Here is a 15483-nt window from a genome sequence, read left to right as displayed (position 1 = left end):
CTATGGGTGATCCAGGAGGAGTCCGAAGGGGGGACCATGTCGAGATCCATGGGGAGGGGGATCCAGGGCCGAGGGTCGCGTGGGGTGGAGGAGTCGGGGAGGGCCATAAGGAGGGAACTATAGGGGGAAATCTAGGGGGAGTTATGGGTCTGGGGTCCATCAGAAATCCGCAGAGGTCCATGGGGAATCCGGGAAGAGGGTCCATGACGGGGACAGTGTCAGGATCCACGGGGAAGAGATCGAAGGATAACCCTGCGGAGGAATTCATGGGGAGATCCGGAGAGGATCGAGGAGGGATACCGGAGGGATCCATAGGGGAGCCAATGGGGCTGAGCGTCCATATGGGATCCGTGGGGAGTCCGGGCGGGGTGATCCGCGCGGGATCCGGGGGTGGGTCTGTGGTGTTTCCCCGGCTCAGGCTCCGCCGCCGGGTCCAGGCGCCGCGTCTTGGCAGCCGAGCGGCATCGGGGGCACCGGGGACAGGGCAGGGCCGCCCCGAGGGACCGAGCGGGGCAGGGATGGCCCCGCACCCGCCTCTCTCGGCTGGGGGACCGCGGGTCTGGGCACCGGGGGCCGGGGCGGGCACCCCCGGGCGGCCGGAGCGGCGGGGCCGGGCACGGGCCTGCGCGACTCCTCCCCCGCATCCCGGCCCGGCCCGCGCGGGTCCCCGGCCCCGCTGTCACTGCGCGACCGGCGGCGGCTCCGGGCGCTGCCCGCGGGGCCGCGGCGGGACGGGGCGAGCGAGCGGTGAGCGGGGCACCGGGACCGGGACCGGGGGGATGTGCTCCGGGGAGACACGGGCGACACCGCGCAGGGGACTGGGGGTGATGCGGGCCGTCCTGTGTGGCCCTGGAAGGCACGAGGGACACCTCGGTGTAGACCGGCCCTGATAGGGAACACCCCGACGGGGGCCGTCGATGACATTGGGGGCATCGCGGTGGGGTCGGAGTGATGTGGGACGTCCTGCTGGGACCAGAGTTCACAGAAGGGGCAACGGGTGGGGACCAGCGGTGATGGAGGTGCCCCGGCGGGGTCTAGGGTGACGTGGGGGGCGCACAGCTGGGGACGGCAGATGATGGGGAACACCCCGTTGGGGACCGAGGAGATGTGGTCGTGCTGCGGGGACGAGTGGTGACTTGAGGGACATGCTTACAGGGACTGGGGGGGGGGTGGGGACAGGCGGCTACTGTAAGAGCTGGCACTGCCTGGCACTAGTGGCAGCCCCCCATGTCCCCTCTCCTGCTCCCCCCACTGTTCCCACCTCTCCGCGGGGGTCCTGTTTCGGCAGTGGGAGCTCCAGCGTGGCTGGGCTGCCAAATTCCTGGGTCCCGGTGTCCCCTGGACACCCTCAATCCCCGTTCCCGGCAGAGGGGGGCTGCAGGAAAACATCGCGGTGCCAAAAGCAGGAGTGTCTCCTCTCCGGCCCCCGGGGAGCACAGAATGGCCAACAAAGGGAAACTGAGGCACAGCTACTACTGAAATGCGTGATGGGGGAAACCGAGGCACGGGGCTGTCAAAAAAGCAGGTTGTGCTGCCCCACATCTCCTCTCCGCAGGCAGAGCAGTTCGGTGCCGGCAGATCCCGGTGCCTACCCTCCCTTTTTGACACGGGAAGGTGCTGCCGGGCTGTAGGCACCCATGCGAGCTTCCCATGGGATCCTCCACCACCCCAGGGATGCTCCACCACCCCAGGTGAAGCACCACCCCACCTCCTGGGGTGATTGAGCATCCCCAGGCTCCTTGGAGCCGGGTATGTTACGGTGAAACCGGGATGGCACAGGACAGAGGGAAAACTTCGTGCTGACTTCATCCCGGCCCGTGTCCCCCTGGGACGTGGAGGTGCCATCACCCCGCGGCGGGGAAGCGGTAAAGACTCAGCGCGTGTGTGTGTGCCGGCGCGACTCTTTTCCTGGATTTCACCTAGGAAAAAACCAACTGGGAGGAGAGCCAGGGAGTCTGGGTGTGCCGGGATGCCGGGCCCGCAGCCGGCTCTGCCGGATACCCACCGCTGTCCAGAGAGGGCGAGCAAGTGCCCCAGCGCAGGCAGGGGTTGCCCGCGGGGTTTTGGGGTGCTGCCCGCGCTCCCCAAGGCTTTGCCGTAGCCGCTTGTGCCGTCATCCCCAGCGCCAGAGAGTGTCCAGGTGATCCCGGGGGGATCACAGGGATGAGGGAACCCCCTGCGCCCCCTCAGCAAGATGTGTTGGTGTCTGTGTTGTTGGAAGGAGGGGTTGGACCCCCCCAAGTTTCACAGCCGGGGGGGCTGAGTCAGGAAATCCCGGCTGGCCCGGCCGGATCCTGGCTGAGTCATTTCACTGAGTAAGTGCCCGTGCCGGGGGGTGCAGGGCTCCCCTGCCGGGGGGTGCAGGGCTCCCCCGCCGCTCTAGGGGGCAGGGGCTGCCCGCCCATGCCCCGGCCGTGCCCATGGCCCTGGCCTCGGGCACTCTTCTCCCTGCCAGTCCCGTGCCTCAGTTTCCCCACAGCGTTTTCCTGGGACTGGACGACACAGAAGGTTCCTGGAAAGTGGATACAGGCTGGATCCAGCCCCACCCCACACTCCAGCACAGGGAACCAGCTCTTAGGGGTCAGAATAGGTCCAGAGACTGGAGACAAGGTGGGATGGGGAGCGTGGGGCTGGGTGAGATCTGGCGCTCACTGGGAAAAGAATGGGAACAGGGATAGGGATGGGAATAAGGAAGGGATGGGATGAGGATAGGAACAGGGATGGGGATACAGCGAGGGTGGGATGAGACGGGGTTGAGGGCAGGAATGGGATGGGGATGAGGCTGAAGGGGCTGGAGCAGAGCTTGGGGTGCACGTGGGGACGTGGAGGGCGATCAGGCTGGCCCCCCTGGCAGCAGGATATAAATAACCTGCCGGGACTAGAGGTTTTTTCCTGCGCCCCCCCCCTCCTCACGCTGCAGCCCCACGGACAGGAAAAAGGTGTTTCCGGCTGCGGATGGGAGCGGGGCCCCGGGCTTGGAGCGGGATGTGGGGCCTGGGCCACGGGCAGGGGGATCAGGTGACCCTGCCCGGTCTGATGCTTGGGGTGCAGCCACTGAGCCCGGGGCTGGTGGGACCCCTGACCGCAGTGGGGCCACTGCAGCCCCCCGGGTGCCGGCAGGGCTGGTAGTGGGAACCCCTGGCACAGGCTGGAGCCGATGTGAGAACAGGACATGGTGTCACCGGGTTGGAGCACTTTGTCCTGTCCCCAGTGCCACCGGGCTGGGGCACACACCAGGCGAGAACCCGGAGGACGTGTTCCTCCTCCCTGGCTGCAGCGGGATCCCTGTGGAGCTGGGGGAGCTGGAGCAGAGCTGTGGGAGGAGGGTGCCTCGCTGTGCCCGTGACCCTGGCAGAGCCCCTTCTGTTCCCTGATCCAGTGGGATGTTCTCTCCCTGGGAAAGTTTGACAAGCTCCAGCACCAGCAAAGTGCCAGGGGAACTTCAGCCAATGGTGGGGACATGATTATGGGATGGAAGTCCTCTGTTCCTGCCGTGTGACCCCCCCCCCTCTGCCCTGCTGCTGGCAAATGGGTGACAGTCCCCTGTCACCTGTCTGGGACCCGTTTGGTGGCAGCCGGGGACAGCACCCTCCGTCCTCCCACAACCCTTTGTACCCTCTGTGATGGAAAAGCAGCAGTGACAGGGGTGGGGCAGCTGGGACCACGCTGGCTCTGCCCACTGCCCTGCGTGTCCCCAGGGAAAGCCTCTCTCAGTTAGGCAGGATCAGTCCCCAAGCCCTAACTAAGCCCAGAGCAGTGCCAGCTCCAGGAACGCACTCTTGGGAGCCAGGACCTGTCGGGGCAGTCACTGGCCCAGGTGATGACGAGGCTGGTGGCAACACATGGGGAAACTGAGTCACGGGCTGCAGGCAGGTGACACATTGCCAGCACCTGTGGGAAACCCTCGAATGCTTCCAGGTGACACATCAGCCACCAACCTGTCCCAGCAGGCTCTGGTGCATTTGCCAGCACAGTTGGAGCCCTGCTCATTAGCAAGTGACCTCTAATGAGTTTTGCCAGGTTGTGGATGTTGGGCACTGCTGTGGATTGACTGCCTGGATTGAGGAATGCCTGGGAGGAGAGGAGCCCCTGGCACTCAGCACACATCATTACCATCATGGGAAGGGACAATAATTGGGGAAAGCAGGATTTTCATTAACTAGAGAGGGGGAGGTCCTGGCTGAGCAGCTCAGGGGGGATTTAGAGCTCTGTTCTGTCCCAGGGAGTTAGTGGGGATGTGGGGGGCAGGAGCTGGGGTGAAGCTGTCTCTAGCTGTGGGATTTGGTCCTCCTGCCCTGCTCTGAGTTTGTCTGGTCAATGCCCCATAAATGGGGGTGGGGATGGGATGGGGATGATAACTGAACTACCTGTGGCATCAGCCCTGCCCCTGGGACCCTTATGAGGGGCTCTGGGTCACCCCATCTCAGTGCTGGGGTTTCACTGCAGGGCCACATCCTGCAAATTCTCCTCTGCTGAGGCTTGGCAGTAGGTCCTGGTGCCACCCTGGCTCTTGCCCTGCTGCCACCCATCGTGGGGATAAAGCCAAGAGCCCAGAGCCTGCCCTGCAGGCACTGGGGTTGGGATGCCCCGAGGTATCTCATGGGGAGGGGACAGGTGGGGACAAGCCACCCGTGCCCAGGGCTGGCTGGGGCAGTGGGACTGGTGTCCTGGCATCCTCTCACCACTGGGATGGGGGAATTATCTCCAAAGGTCTTGGCTGTGCTGCGGGGAGTGGGTTTGGGGTGGGAGCCAGTGCTCAACTTATTGCCTCCCAGTAGCTGCCTGGATTCCCTGGATTCCCCTGCTCTCAAGGAGGAGCGGAGGTGGAAGCTGGGGGAGCTGGGTTTGTTCTCGTTCCCCCATCCTCATCCTCGGCTCCCACTCGAGGCCCACGCGGATGTGACCAGGCGGTGTCACCTCCGGCAGCGGAAACTCCCCCTGTGCGGGGCCAGGCGATAACTCACAGCTCCTCCCCCACCCCTTCCCTCTCCCCTCCCCTCTCCCTCCCACTGTTGCTCTGTGCCCCCTCCTCCCTCCCTGCCGTGGCGTCTGTCCCAGGGCACGTTCACCGTGGGGTGGGTGAGGGAAGGCGGGAGCGCTCCATCCTCACATGGGCTGCTCGCTGCAGGCAGGAGGGATGCTCAAGGGATACTCGAGGGATGCTCAAGGGATACTCGAGGGATACTGAAGGGAAGCTTGAGGGAAGCTTGTGCTCCCCTCTGGGAAAGCCAGGCGTCCTCTGGGTGTGATGGCCCCAGAGTGCCTCCAGCAGTTGCATCCCATGGAGGTGGGAGGTTTAATTTCAGGTGGGAGAGGGTGGTGGCACCAGAGCTGCCGCCTGATCTGTGGTTGGTGGGGGATACTGCCCATTGCCATCCCCTGCCCACCTCTTCCAGCCACATGGATTAAGCGACACTGGCATCAGGAACACAACCTTGGGGTTGTTCTGATAAACCCTGGGAATGTGAGTCCCTCTGGAGTGGGGGCTGTTGCAACCCCACCCCCTCCTCCTCTGGACCCAGCAGGGAGGTGTTTGCCAGCAATGACTGCGGATTTACAGCTCACTAGAAAATCCACTCATCCCATTAAGGGCTCCCCATGGCTTTTGCTTTCCATTGCAAATTCCTGGTTGTCCCAAGGGAAACCCCCTCCGGGTGCCAGCAGGTATCTGGGACTCTTGGAGCAAACCCTCCGGCAAGGGTCCTGGCTGCAAGAGCAGTGGATTTGTTTTATTAGACGAGGGATTAGGGGAGACTCATCCAGCTTGGCCAGGTAAGACCAGACAGGGAAGCTGAGCTCCTGATGGGAATGGTCTGTGATGGGAATGGTCCATACTGCAGGGAGGAGGTTGGGGGGTTCAGCTGGGAATTGGATCCATGAGTTGACCTTCACTCAGTTCATCATCTGAGGCAGATTTAGCATCTAAAAATGCCCCAGTTTGGAGCTCGGGGATGGCACATCCTGGGCCCTGTGTCTCTGCTCTCGAGGTTAAATCTCCCACTTTTGGACCATGTTGCTGTGTTCCCAGTGTTATCCACCCCATACTTCCAGCGGCGTTTTTAAACCCTTAACCTGCTTTGGGGTGGGGGTGGGGGGAATACCTTTTTGTGCCTGCTCTGCCTGCTGTGGGCTGTGAGAGCCGAGCACTGGAAGGAGCAGACAGGCAGTGAGGGTCTCCCCCGGGAGCACGGGGGGTGCTGGGGAGGCACTGCCTGTGCCGGGATGGGGGGTCAATCCCAGCTGCCCCCCCGACCATCCCGGCCACCCCGGCGCACACGTACGCGTGCGAAGGCGACAGCATCTGCTGAGTTAATGTGTTTCACAGCCCCGCCGTGCAGCTGCCTCTCCCCACCGCCCCGGCAGCCAAGCCAAAATCCATCAGGGGCTTCCAGGTTTCACGGGTCGAGGACCGGTGGGGGGGGGGGGGGGCCGTTTCCGCGCAGCGGTGGCGAACGCAGACGCCGCGACATCTGCTCCTGCTCAAAATTCTCGGGAGCAAAGGGCCAGGTCTGTGATGTGCTGCAGGAACACGGGGCTAAATAAATGATGCAACCAAAGCTCCACGGAGTTTTGGCCCAGAAAAGAGTTCAGCGCAATGTCACCGGAGCTGCGGGACGGCTCCTGGCCCAGGGCTTGATCTGACACTGGGGGATCCTTGGCCCCTGACGCTGTGGGAAGGTTTTGGGGAGGTTTTGAAGCCCTCAGTACATGCAATAGGAGACGTTGCATTTTGGCCACGGTGCTGGATGTTGAAGGGGCCCCGAGCTTTGCAGTGCCCAGTGATGGTTCGTGTGCCAGTTGTGGGGCTGCCAGCGGCGTCAAGGCTCTTTTAGCACAGGGGGATCGGGGAGTCTGAGGTGTGGGAGATCCCCAGAAACAACCCAAACCCTTCCAGGCAGCCCTTCACTGCAGGGGCACCTGGAGAGGGTTCAGCAGTGTCACCTCACAGAGGGACAATCTTGGTCCCTATGGGTGCTGGGGACACCGGGAGATGACAGACAGTGCTGCTAGGGGACAGATGGCACCAGGCACCGGACAGATGGCTCCATCCCAGACAGGCAGCCAAGGGGCCGGGGGGCCGGGGCCCTGGGCTGGTCCCTGGGGACTCGCTCTGCTGGCCCCGGGCTGGCGGCAGTGGCCCGAGGGGGACAGGCACCATCGGCCAGGGGCGGTGGGGGCAGTGGCGGACCGGGGGACACTGGGATGGGGAGGGGACAGACACGGGCTCCAGGGGGTGACACTGATTCCGGAGGGGGACGCGCCGGCTGGAGGAGGCGGTACCGGTCACAGGAGGATGGGTGACACCGGCTCAGGGGGTGGTACCCGGTGGAGGGGAGGGCGATAGCGGCCTCGGGGGCGTGACACCGACCAGGGCTGCAGTACTGGGCGGGGTGGAGGTGACACTGGTCGGGGCCGGGGGTGACACCGGTCGGGGGGCGGTGCCGCGGGCGGAGCTGTCCAGCAACGGCGCCTCCTGAACGTCCCCAGCGCCGGCGCCGGAGATGTCCCCGATGTCCCCCAGCCCCGGGCTCTGCCGGACACCCCTGCCCCGCTGTCCAGTTGCTCCAGCCCAGGGCAGGGAGAGACCCGCGGGGTGGGGACGCGAGTGGCAGGACACGGGGGCAATGGGCACTGTGTGGCCCGAGCTACTGGGACCCGGCATATCCCCGACCTTCTACGTCGAGGACCCTTGCACAACACCTCCCACAGTCCCTCCCACAGACCCCCACGCAGTCCCTTGCACAGACCCCCGCACAGCTCCCGGGATCTGTCCCAGCCCCAGAGCATCCAGCCTCATCCCACAGCGGGATTTGTGCCGGGCACAGCCCAGCCCAGAGCTCGGTCTCCCGGCCGTACCCGGGGGTCGGTGGCAGCGGCTGCTACTGCAGGTCCAGCTCCGAGTTCAACTTTGCTCAGAGCAGGTTTTATTGAAGTGGGTTAAGTGGCTAATGGGATTGCTGTGGAGGGGCTAAACCGGGGATTAGTGCTGTGGCTACGGGCTGGGCATCCCTGGAAGTGTTCAAAAAACGCGTGGATGTGGCACTTGGGGACATGGTTTTGTGGTGGACATGGCAGCGCTTGGTTAGCTGTTGGACTCGACGATCTTGGAGGACTTTTCCAACCTGAACAATTCTGTGATTTTTTAATGATCTCTGCTCAGACAGCAGCCAGTTTCTGTCCTTCAGCTCCTCCCAGTGCACAGCCCATCTCCCAGCAGCTCCCAGAGCCCTCAGCATCGTGCTGAGGGGAACAGCCAGCCAGGACAGGAAGAGCTGGGGCTGCCCAGCCTCCCCTCCCTCCCAGCTGCCCACCCACTGACTGCACCCAGGAGAACCACCTGTCTGCACCCAGCCTGGCCAGCGCACCCTCTACCCTGGCATTGCCCTCTGGAGGGGACAGGGGACCTCCCTGGGGAGGGACCCAGTCTGGTGCCCTGTCCATGTGGATGATGGCAACGTCCCAGGCAGTGACACTGGCGGTGGGCAGGCCAGGTCCTGACCGGGGCACGGGGGCTGGAGGGCTGGGGCTGGTGGCTGAATCAGTAGTTTGTTCTCCTCTGAAGGCCCCTTTCTGCCCTGGCTCCCTCTGTTTCTCTTAGGAAAGTTTTATGTCCCTTTTGTCACAAGGAGCCTTTTCTCTGTCACCCTTCCCGAGCGTGCCAGGGAGGAGGCTGTGCTGGAGCACTGCCATCCCTGCTGGCAGCTCGGAGTTGGATCCTGCACTGGCCTGGGAGGGGCGAGGAACACCAGGACCCTTGGCAGGGCTCACCTCCACAGGCCACTCACACCCTGGGGTTCACCCCTCCACCCTCACCCTTAAAAATGTAGGATGCCTTGCAGTCCCTGAGCATCTCCCCAGGGACACCCAGCATGTCCAGCTCTACTGCAGCCCCTGGTGTTCTTGTGCTTCAGCTGTTTAATGTAGCCCCTGCAGAGTCACAGACTCTTCCCAGCTTGGCTCAGGTGATGGATGGCCCTGAACTGGATCTGCTTCAATGCTAGGGATGCTCCAGTGACCCCTCTGGGTCATGGAAATGGGGACATGAAATGAGACCAGGCTCCAGGTCCCTGTTCGTTTCTGGCTGCTAAAATCGCACGTGTGAGATGGATTTGGACACGGGGATGAGGAAGTAGCTTGAGCTCCGGGCACAACAGATGCCTCTTTCGAGGAGATGCCTTCAGGGATGTGCTGGCTTGTGTTTGTCCTGGGATGAAGGACACAGCTTGGCCAAGGGCTGTGTCATTTTCCTTCAATGTGAACACTGGCATCTCTGTGGATGGCATCATCTGAAGGCATCAGAAACAACCTTGCCCCTGGGATTAAAGGTCTTTAACTCAGGGAAAACTCAAGTTTCACTTTGAGACCTGAGCTCTGGAGTCAGCTGGGATGAGCATCCTCCCCTTGGTTGGGAGGGGAACACTTCTGGCTGCCCAGGAGGCTCAGCTGTGGCACTCACACAGGGGTCTGCTGCCCACAGCACTGCTGCAGCTGCTCCAAAATATCCCCTGGTGCTAAAATACCTCGTGTGCACCTGCTGCTTCCCACTAGCACGGGGCCCAACAATCCCAAGCTGACACCTGGGCAAGCGACGGGGCCAAAAACTCACCCAGCAGGTAAAAGTCCCCAAATTAAAGCGTCAGGTGCAAGTTCCTGGTGCTCCTGTCACCTGGAGGATGAGCAGCAGCCGGTTCCCCAGAGCTGTTCCTGGGTTGCAGTGAAGGAGAAAGTTGTTTCCCTTTTGAGCTAATTGCGAAGGAGCTGCTGGGTGTAACTGGGTCAAGCCCTGACCTGCTTTAGCCGGGCAGAGAGATGGCAGGATGCCAGCGTGACACAGCATGACGGGGGGCTCGCCTGCTCCCCTGCCTTGGTGGCACATGGGGCACACACCAGGGGCACTCAGTTCTGGGGGCAGAGCTTGAACGGGGTAAAATCAGTCTGGAGGCAAAGGAAGAACTATTTGGGAAGAAGAATGGGTTGAATTTTGCCCAGGAATGGTTTTAGTTTGTGCTGGTTGGTGATGGATGAGGAGGGGGCAGTGGGAAATAGAGACTTGGCGGGATTCACTTTAATTTATCCCTTTGGTGGCATCCCTGGGTGTGGGAGCCCAGTCCGAGGGCCCAGCTGGTGACACAGCCTGGGGAAGTGGGGCTGCATCCACATTTCCCCTCAGCCATCCCCCAGGAAGCTCCTGGCATCTCCAGAGCAGGGTGAAGCCCGAGGAGGGCTCAGCCACGCTCAGCTGGAGGCAGCGGAGTGATGGGTGCCCTGGGAGGTACCCAAGGTGTGTGTGGTGGGAAGGGGACTGCTCTCAGCCTGCTTCCAAGCAGGAATTTTTATCTCCTGAGAAACCTCAGCCCTGAGAGCACAAGAGGAGGATTGATTTTCTTGTGACCAGTGTGGCAGCTTTGGCTTCTTCTGCAGCTTGTGGCATCACTGGTGGGCTCTGAGGGGAGAAATGGAAGTTGTGTTCACAAGAGAGAAATCCAAAGTGGAAGAAAAAAATCTGCAAAATCTGGTTACAGCCCCAATGCCACGTGCCCAGGGAGCAGGCAGGGCTGGAGGGGTGCTGGTGGTGCTCAGTGGGTGCCAGGGAATGTAAGGTCATAGCATGAAACTAGGTAAGTTTTTTTTTTGCCTCTGAGTTGGTTGAGAAGGATCGTGGGTTTATGGTAGATGATCTTCCTCCGTGTTAGGAGAAAATGCATCAGCAGTAGCCCCTGGGATGGGAGATATTTGTGTGAGGGACCTTGGGGTGAAATGGGTGAGCTGGGACTGGTGGTTTCACCACTCATGTCTGTGAGGCTGGAGCTTTGCTGGCTCTTCACCCCATCCTGGACATCCTCATGCCAGTGAGGAGGAAGGTCCTCTTATCCCTGGAAGGGTTCAAGGCCAGGCTGGACAGGGCTTGGGGCAATCTGCTCTAGTGGAAGGTTCCCTGCCCATGGCAGGGGGTTGGAATGAGATGCTCTGTAAGGTCCCTTCCAACCCAAACTGTTCTGTAGTTCTGTGAAGGTCAACCCTGTTTGTGTTTGCACAAGGTATTTTGCAGCTCAAGGCTTCAAGCTGCTCTGCCCCCAGGCACAGCACTCCTGGGGCACGGGGCTCCCTTCAGGAGAGGGGAAAAGAGCACAAAATTATGGTTTGTAAGCTTGGACTGGGGGACACAGACCAGGAACAGGCTGAGGGGTGGAGGGGAGCTGGGTTGGGAGCACTGTGCCCCCAGGAATGAGCTCTGGCCACTGCACTCCCAGGAGTGACCTTTGTGGGTGCAGGGAATCCCACGGGCACAGGGAGAGGCCTGCCTGGCTCCTGCTGCCCACCTTGCAGCACCCTTGGGTGTGAGCTGGTGCCAGCACAGGGCCCCACACTGGGGGCTGTGGTTGCCCCCCCGGCTGGATTCAGATCTGTGTGCCCCCACGGGAGTGGCAGAGCCCCCGAGCCTGCCTCCATCCCACACCTTGCAGTGAATCACGGATGGATCTGTCCCAGAAACCCCTGAGATCCTGTCCCAGTGCTGCCTCCACCCACCAGTGCCATGGCCTGGGGGCATGACCACAGTGAGCAGAGGAAGTACAGACAGCTCAGTTGGCATGTGGGGAGAGAAAAAAAGCTCCCGAGTGTTTCAAAAGCTTCAGTGAGGGCAAGCCCAGAGCGTCAGCTCCCTCTGCCCCTTAATCGAAGCTGCCTTGGAAAGACCTTTGTAGCTCCCAGCTGGTGCTGGAGTGAGTGCTGTGATTCCTCAATCTCATCTGCTGCATCAGCCCTTCTCCTCGTGACCCATGGCTCCCTGATCAAGTGATCCAGCTCATGTGGTCCTGGAGAAAGGGAATCTGAGTGTGTTCATCCCTGTGGCAGGGATGTGGCCACCCCTAGTGGGGGGAGAATGTGGGGCATGCTTTGGTCTTTGCAGACCCCCAAAAGCCTGGGGGGTAACAGGGCTCAGGGCAGCTTGGGATGGGGAAGAGGCAAAACAGGGTGATTTGGGACATTTTTGGACTTTGTTCATCCCCTCTGCTGGGAGATGCAATGGGTGCAAGGGTTGAGGCTGGGTGCTGTTCCCATCAGGTCCCTGCACCAAGAAACCTTTCCAGCTTTGATGGCCAGGAGACAGTCTTGGGTGACCAGAAGGTGGTCCTAGGTGGCCAGGAGATGGCCTCAAATGTCTAGGAAATGGTCTTGGGTGGCCAGGGGACAGTCTTGTTTGACCAGGAGGTGGTTTTTGGGACCAGGAGAAGGTTTTGAGTGGCCAAGAGGGGCCTGTCCTGCCTGTGGTGCAGCCTGACCTGGGGAGGGTCTGTGCCCACGTGTCCTTACTGCAGGGACCTGCCACAGGGACCTGGGGACCATGGGCTGCACAGGCTCCCTGGGAGAGAACATCACACGTGCCCTGGCCCTGCTGGAGGACATTCTGTGTGTCCTCACCCTGGGGGTTGGGATGCAGTGTCCTCCTCCCGGGGTGGGGACAGGGAGCACCCCCAGCCAGGGCGGGGCATGACCAGGGTTTGGGGTGGCCCACCCATGCTGTGCTGGGCCGTGACCAACCCTCCTCTCCCTCCACAGCCTTGCCAGCAGCCACCTCGCCAGGATGAACGGGATGGCCAACGTCAACTCCAGCGGCCGCAGCCACTACCCCTCCGCCATCCCCGTGCCCCGTGCCATGACCCATGGCAAGCTGCACACAGCAGCCCCCCCGAGCACCCCAGGGTCCCCTGTCCCCCACAGGGCTCTGTCCCCCTGGCCAGGGACGGTGCCAGCCCCCAAGACCCTCAAGCCCAAAGGCACTGGCAGAGCTGCCAGCCGTGAGCCGGCCAAGGGCAGGGAGAGAAGCCCCAGTGTCCCCCCTCGTGGCAGGCAGAAAGCCCTGGCGAGACCCCTGGTGTCCCCTGGGAGGAATCCAGAGGCAGTGGGCAGCAGGAGGAGAGGGGCAGGCAGGGTGGGGGAGCCCACGGAGCTGCCCAAAGCTCCATCAGCGCAGGGCAGGGCTGGGGGGTGGCTGGAGGGGTCCCCTGGGAAGGGCAGCATAGCAGGTGTGGCAGGGACAGGGGATGAGTCCCATGGTGGCTCACAGGGGAGGGGTCCCGTATTTGGGTCAGGGGCCATCACCTTCTCCTCGGGCCCCCCCCACAGCCACCCCGTCACTGCCACCGTGGCACCCTTCCACTACCGGTGAGTCCCTGCAGATGGGCAGGGGGCATGGGGACAGGGAACTGGGGGGCTGTGGGGGAGAATGGGACCAGGGGGACGTGGGGCTAGGGGGGTATGGGGACACGGGGAGGCTGGTAGGTAAGGTGGGTGTGGCCATGGGGAATGGAAGGGTTGGGTCTGGCCACTCTGTACCAAAAGGTGGGTTCTCACTGGATTTGGGGTGCTGGGGGTTCCTGGGGCACCCGTGGGAGCTGGTAAGGGGCAGGGGAAGGGCTCAGTGGGGAGCAGGATTCCCAGGGACCCCAGTATTATGAGACCAGTGTCCCCAGATCCTGACAGAGCCCATGGAATCATGTTCCTATCTCCGGGGGGTCCCCAGCTGGCTGCACCCCGCGATGTGCCCCTGCTCCCCCACCCTCATCTCCCTCTGCCCCCAGGCTGCAGGAGGACCGGGAGCAGGAGGGGGCCGCGTCCCCGGGTGACGAGTATCCTGGTCCTGCAGAGGGACCTGACCGCGATCCCAAACCCAGAGGCCTGAGTGAGTCCAGGGGAGCTTCCCGGGAATGGAGGGGGCGGTCCTGCCGGTGTCAGGGGGCAGAGGCTCGTGCTGGAGCGGGAGCCAGGACTGCAGGTCTATGGGGCGGCGGGAGGAACCCCCACACTGGAGGTGCCCCAACTCCCCTGGGAAGGGCTGGGCTGCAGTTCCCGCATCCGGTGACTCCTGTGGCCAAAACCCTACACAGCGGGGGACACAGGGGGACTGAACCCTGCGGGGACGGCGCCAGGACATCACCCCGCTTGGCTCCTTTCCCTCCTCTTCCCAGTTTCCCAGCGAGCTCCAGGAATGACCCATTTCTAAGGAGCCGGCGCGGGGGCGGATTTCGCGGCACCGCTGTCTCCTCACACCCACGGCAGGGTCACCTCCTTTCCCAAGGGCTGATACGAGTTCCTCGCTGCAATGCTGGGGACACCCCAGTCCCCTTGGGGTCTTGCTTCGGGGGGAGATTTTTGGGGGGCGGCTCCTGGAGGGATGCTGGGGCGGCGGTTGCCAGGGCAGCGGCAGAGGAGGATGGCGGGATGCTCCAGGGATGTGCAGGGAAAGGGAAAAAAGAGAGCCGGGAGCTTCGCTGGATGATTTGAAGGGACAGAAGTCGGTCAGAGCTGAGGTGGCTCCCGACAGAGCCTGTCGTTGACTCGGGATCCCGGCACAGCAACCAGAGGATAACGGGGTTCAGCGCTGAGCCCTGATTTGGGAAGCGCTGAAACCGGAGGCGAGCGGAGGGTGTTCCCGGAGGAAGCAGGAGGGAATGAGCGGGGTTGGCATGCGCCCAGCGCAGCTGTCTGCAGACTTTGGGGAGGTTTTGGGATGAGGCCGAGCGGGTTTGGCGGTGGGGAAGGGGCCGGCTCTTTTCCCTCGCTCCAGCCACCCCGGCCCGCGGCACCTCCCGGGGCTCCGCTGGACCCAGCCAGAGGTTATACGGGACACTGGGAGGCCCCAAGGGTCACCTCAGCCCCCAAATGACACAACACCCGCAGATTTGCCCCGCACAGAGGGCTCTTCGGGGTGTAGCTTGTGCAACCATCCTGCCCCGGCAGCACCTTTTGGTGCAAAACGCTGGGGTTTTTTTGCCCACCCTTTACTGTCCCATTCAGGTTGGGTTATTTTGGGACTCCTCAGCAGTACCACGGGCTGAACCCCGGAACACCCACCCGGGGGTGGGCTGGGGGGCTCGCGCCGCCCCCGGCCCTCCCGGCCTTATCTCGGCAGCAATGATGGGCTCTAATGCAATATTTCCCGGCGGTTGCCATGGCAGCCCGCGTGAGGTCACCAAATAGACTTAATTCACCCCTCCCGAGGGAAGGGTAATTAATGAAAAATGATGATAACCAGATCCCACTACCCCTCTTCCTCCCCCCCCCCGTCCCCCCCTTAATTCTCCTGGATCACTGGAGAGGCCATGCTGTGTTTGGGGACCTCGGGGGCTCCCGGGGGAGAGCGAGCCCAGACTCTTCCCTCAGCATTTGGGGTGAAATGGGGACGTTTATTTGTGTCTATTTCCCCCCCCTGGGGGTGGGTGTGCAGTGTTAGCCTGGATGGGGTCCGTGTCAGGCGGGACAGGGGGTACTTCAAAACAGGGCGCTGGGGCGTGGGACCCCACCCCTCTGGCTTCACACCTCTGCCATCCGGCACCCGGCACCTCCCTGCCTGCGAGGGGCTGCGGGACGGGCTCGGTGCGGGGGAGCAGCCCCCCACAGCACCCATGGGTGCACCCAGCACCACGCCTGCGAGCTTCACCCCTCGCCCCCAGGGGTCCTGTGTCACTGTGTCACCCCTAG

General features: G+C 62.6%; 1 protein-coding gene across 1 annotated transcript; it reads left to right on the top strand.

The window, feature by feature from the left end:
• Nucleotides 1–12571: 12571 nt before the first annotated feature.
• On the top strand, nt 12572–14286 carry LOC114064787 (translation initiation factor IF-2-like). Its single transcript, XM_027898132.1, has 2 exons — nt 12572–13167; nt 13584–14286. Exons 1-2 carry the CDS (start codon nt 12587–12589, stop codon nt 14284–14286), a joined length of 1284 nt encoding a protein of 427 aa, XP_027753933.1. The 5' UTR covers nt 12572–12586.
• Nucleotides 14287–15483: the final 1197 nt, after the last annotated feature.

This window comes from Empidonax traillii, unplaced genomic scaffold (genome assembly GCF_003031625.1).
Source record: "Empidonax traillii isolate 1590-97213 ecotype Southwest subspecies unplaced genomic scaffold, ASM303162v1 scaffold579:size954524, whole genome shotgun sequence".
NCBI lineage: Eukaryota > Metazoa > Chordata > Aves > Passeriformes > Tyrannidae > Empidonax > Empidonax traillii.
This window is presented reverse-complemented; position numbering and strand designations above follow the sequence as displayed.

Coding starts and splice junctions, on each gene's coding strand:
- LOC114064787 (XM_027898132.1), top strand. CDS start 12,587: ATGAACGGGATGGCCAACGTCAACTCCAGCGGCCGCAGCCACTACCCC. Junction 13,168..13,583: donor GTGGCACCCTTCCACTACCG/GTGAGTCCCTGC, acceptor CTCTGCCCCCAG/GCTGCAGGAGGACCGGGAGC.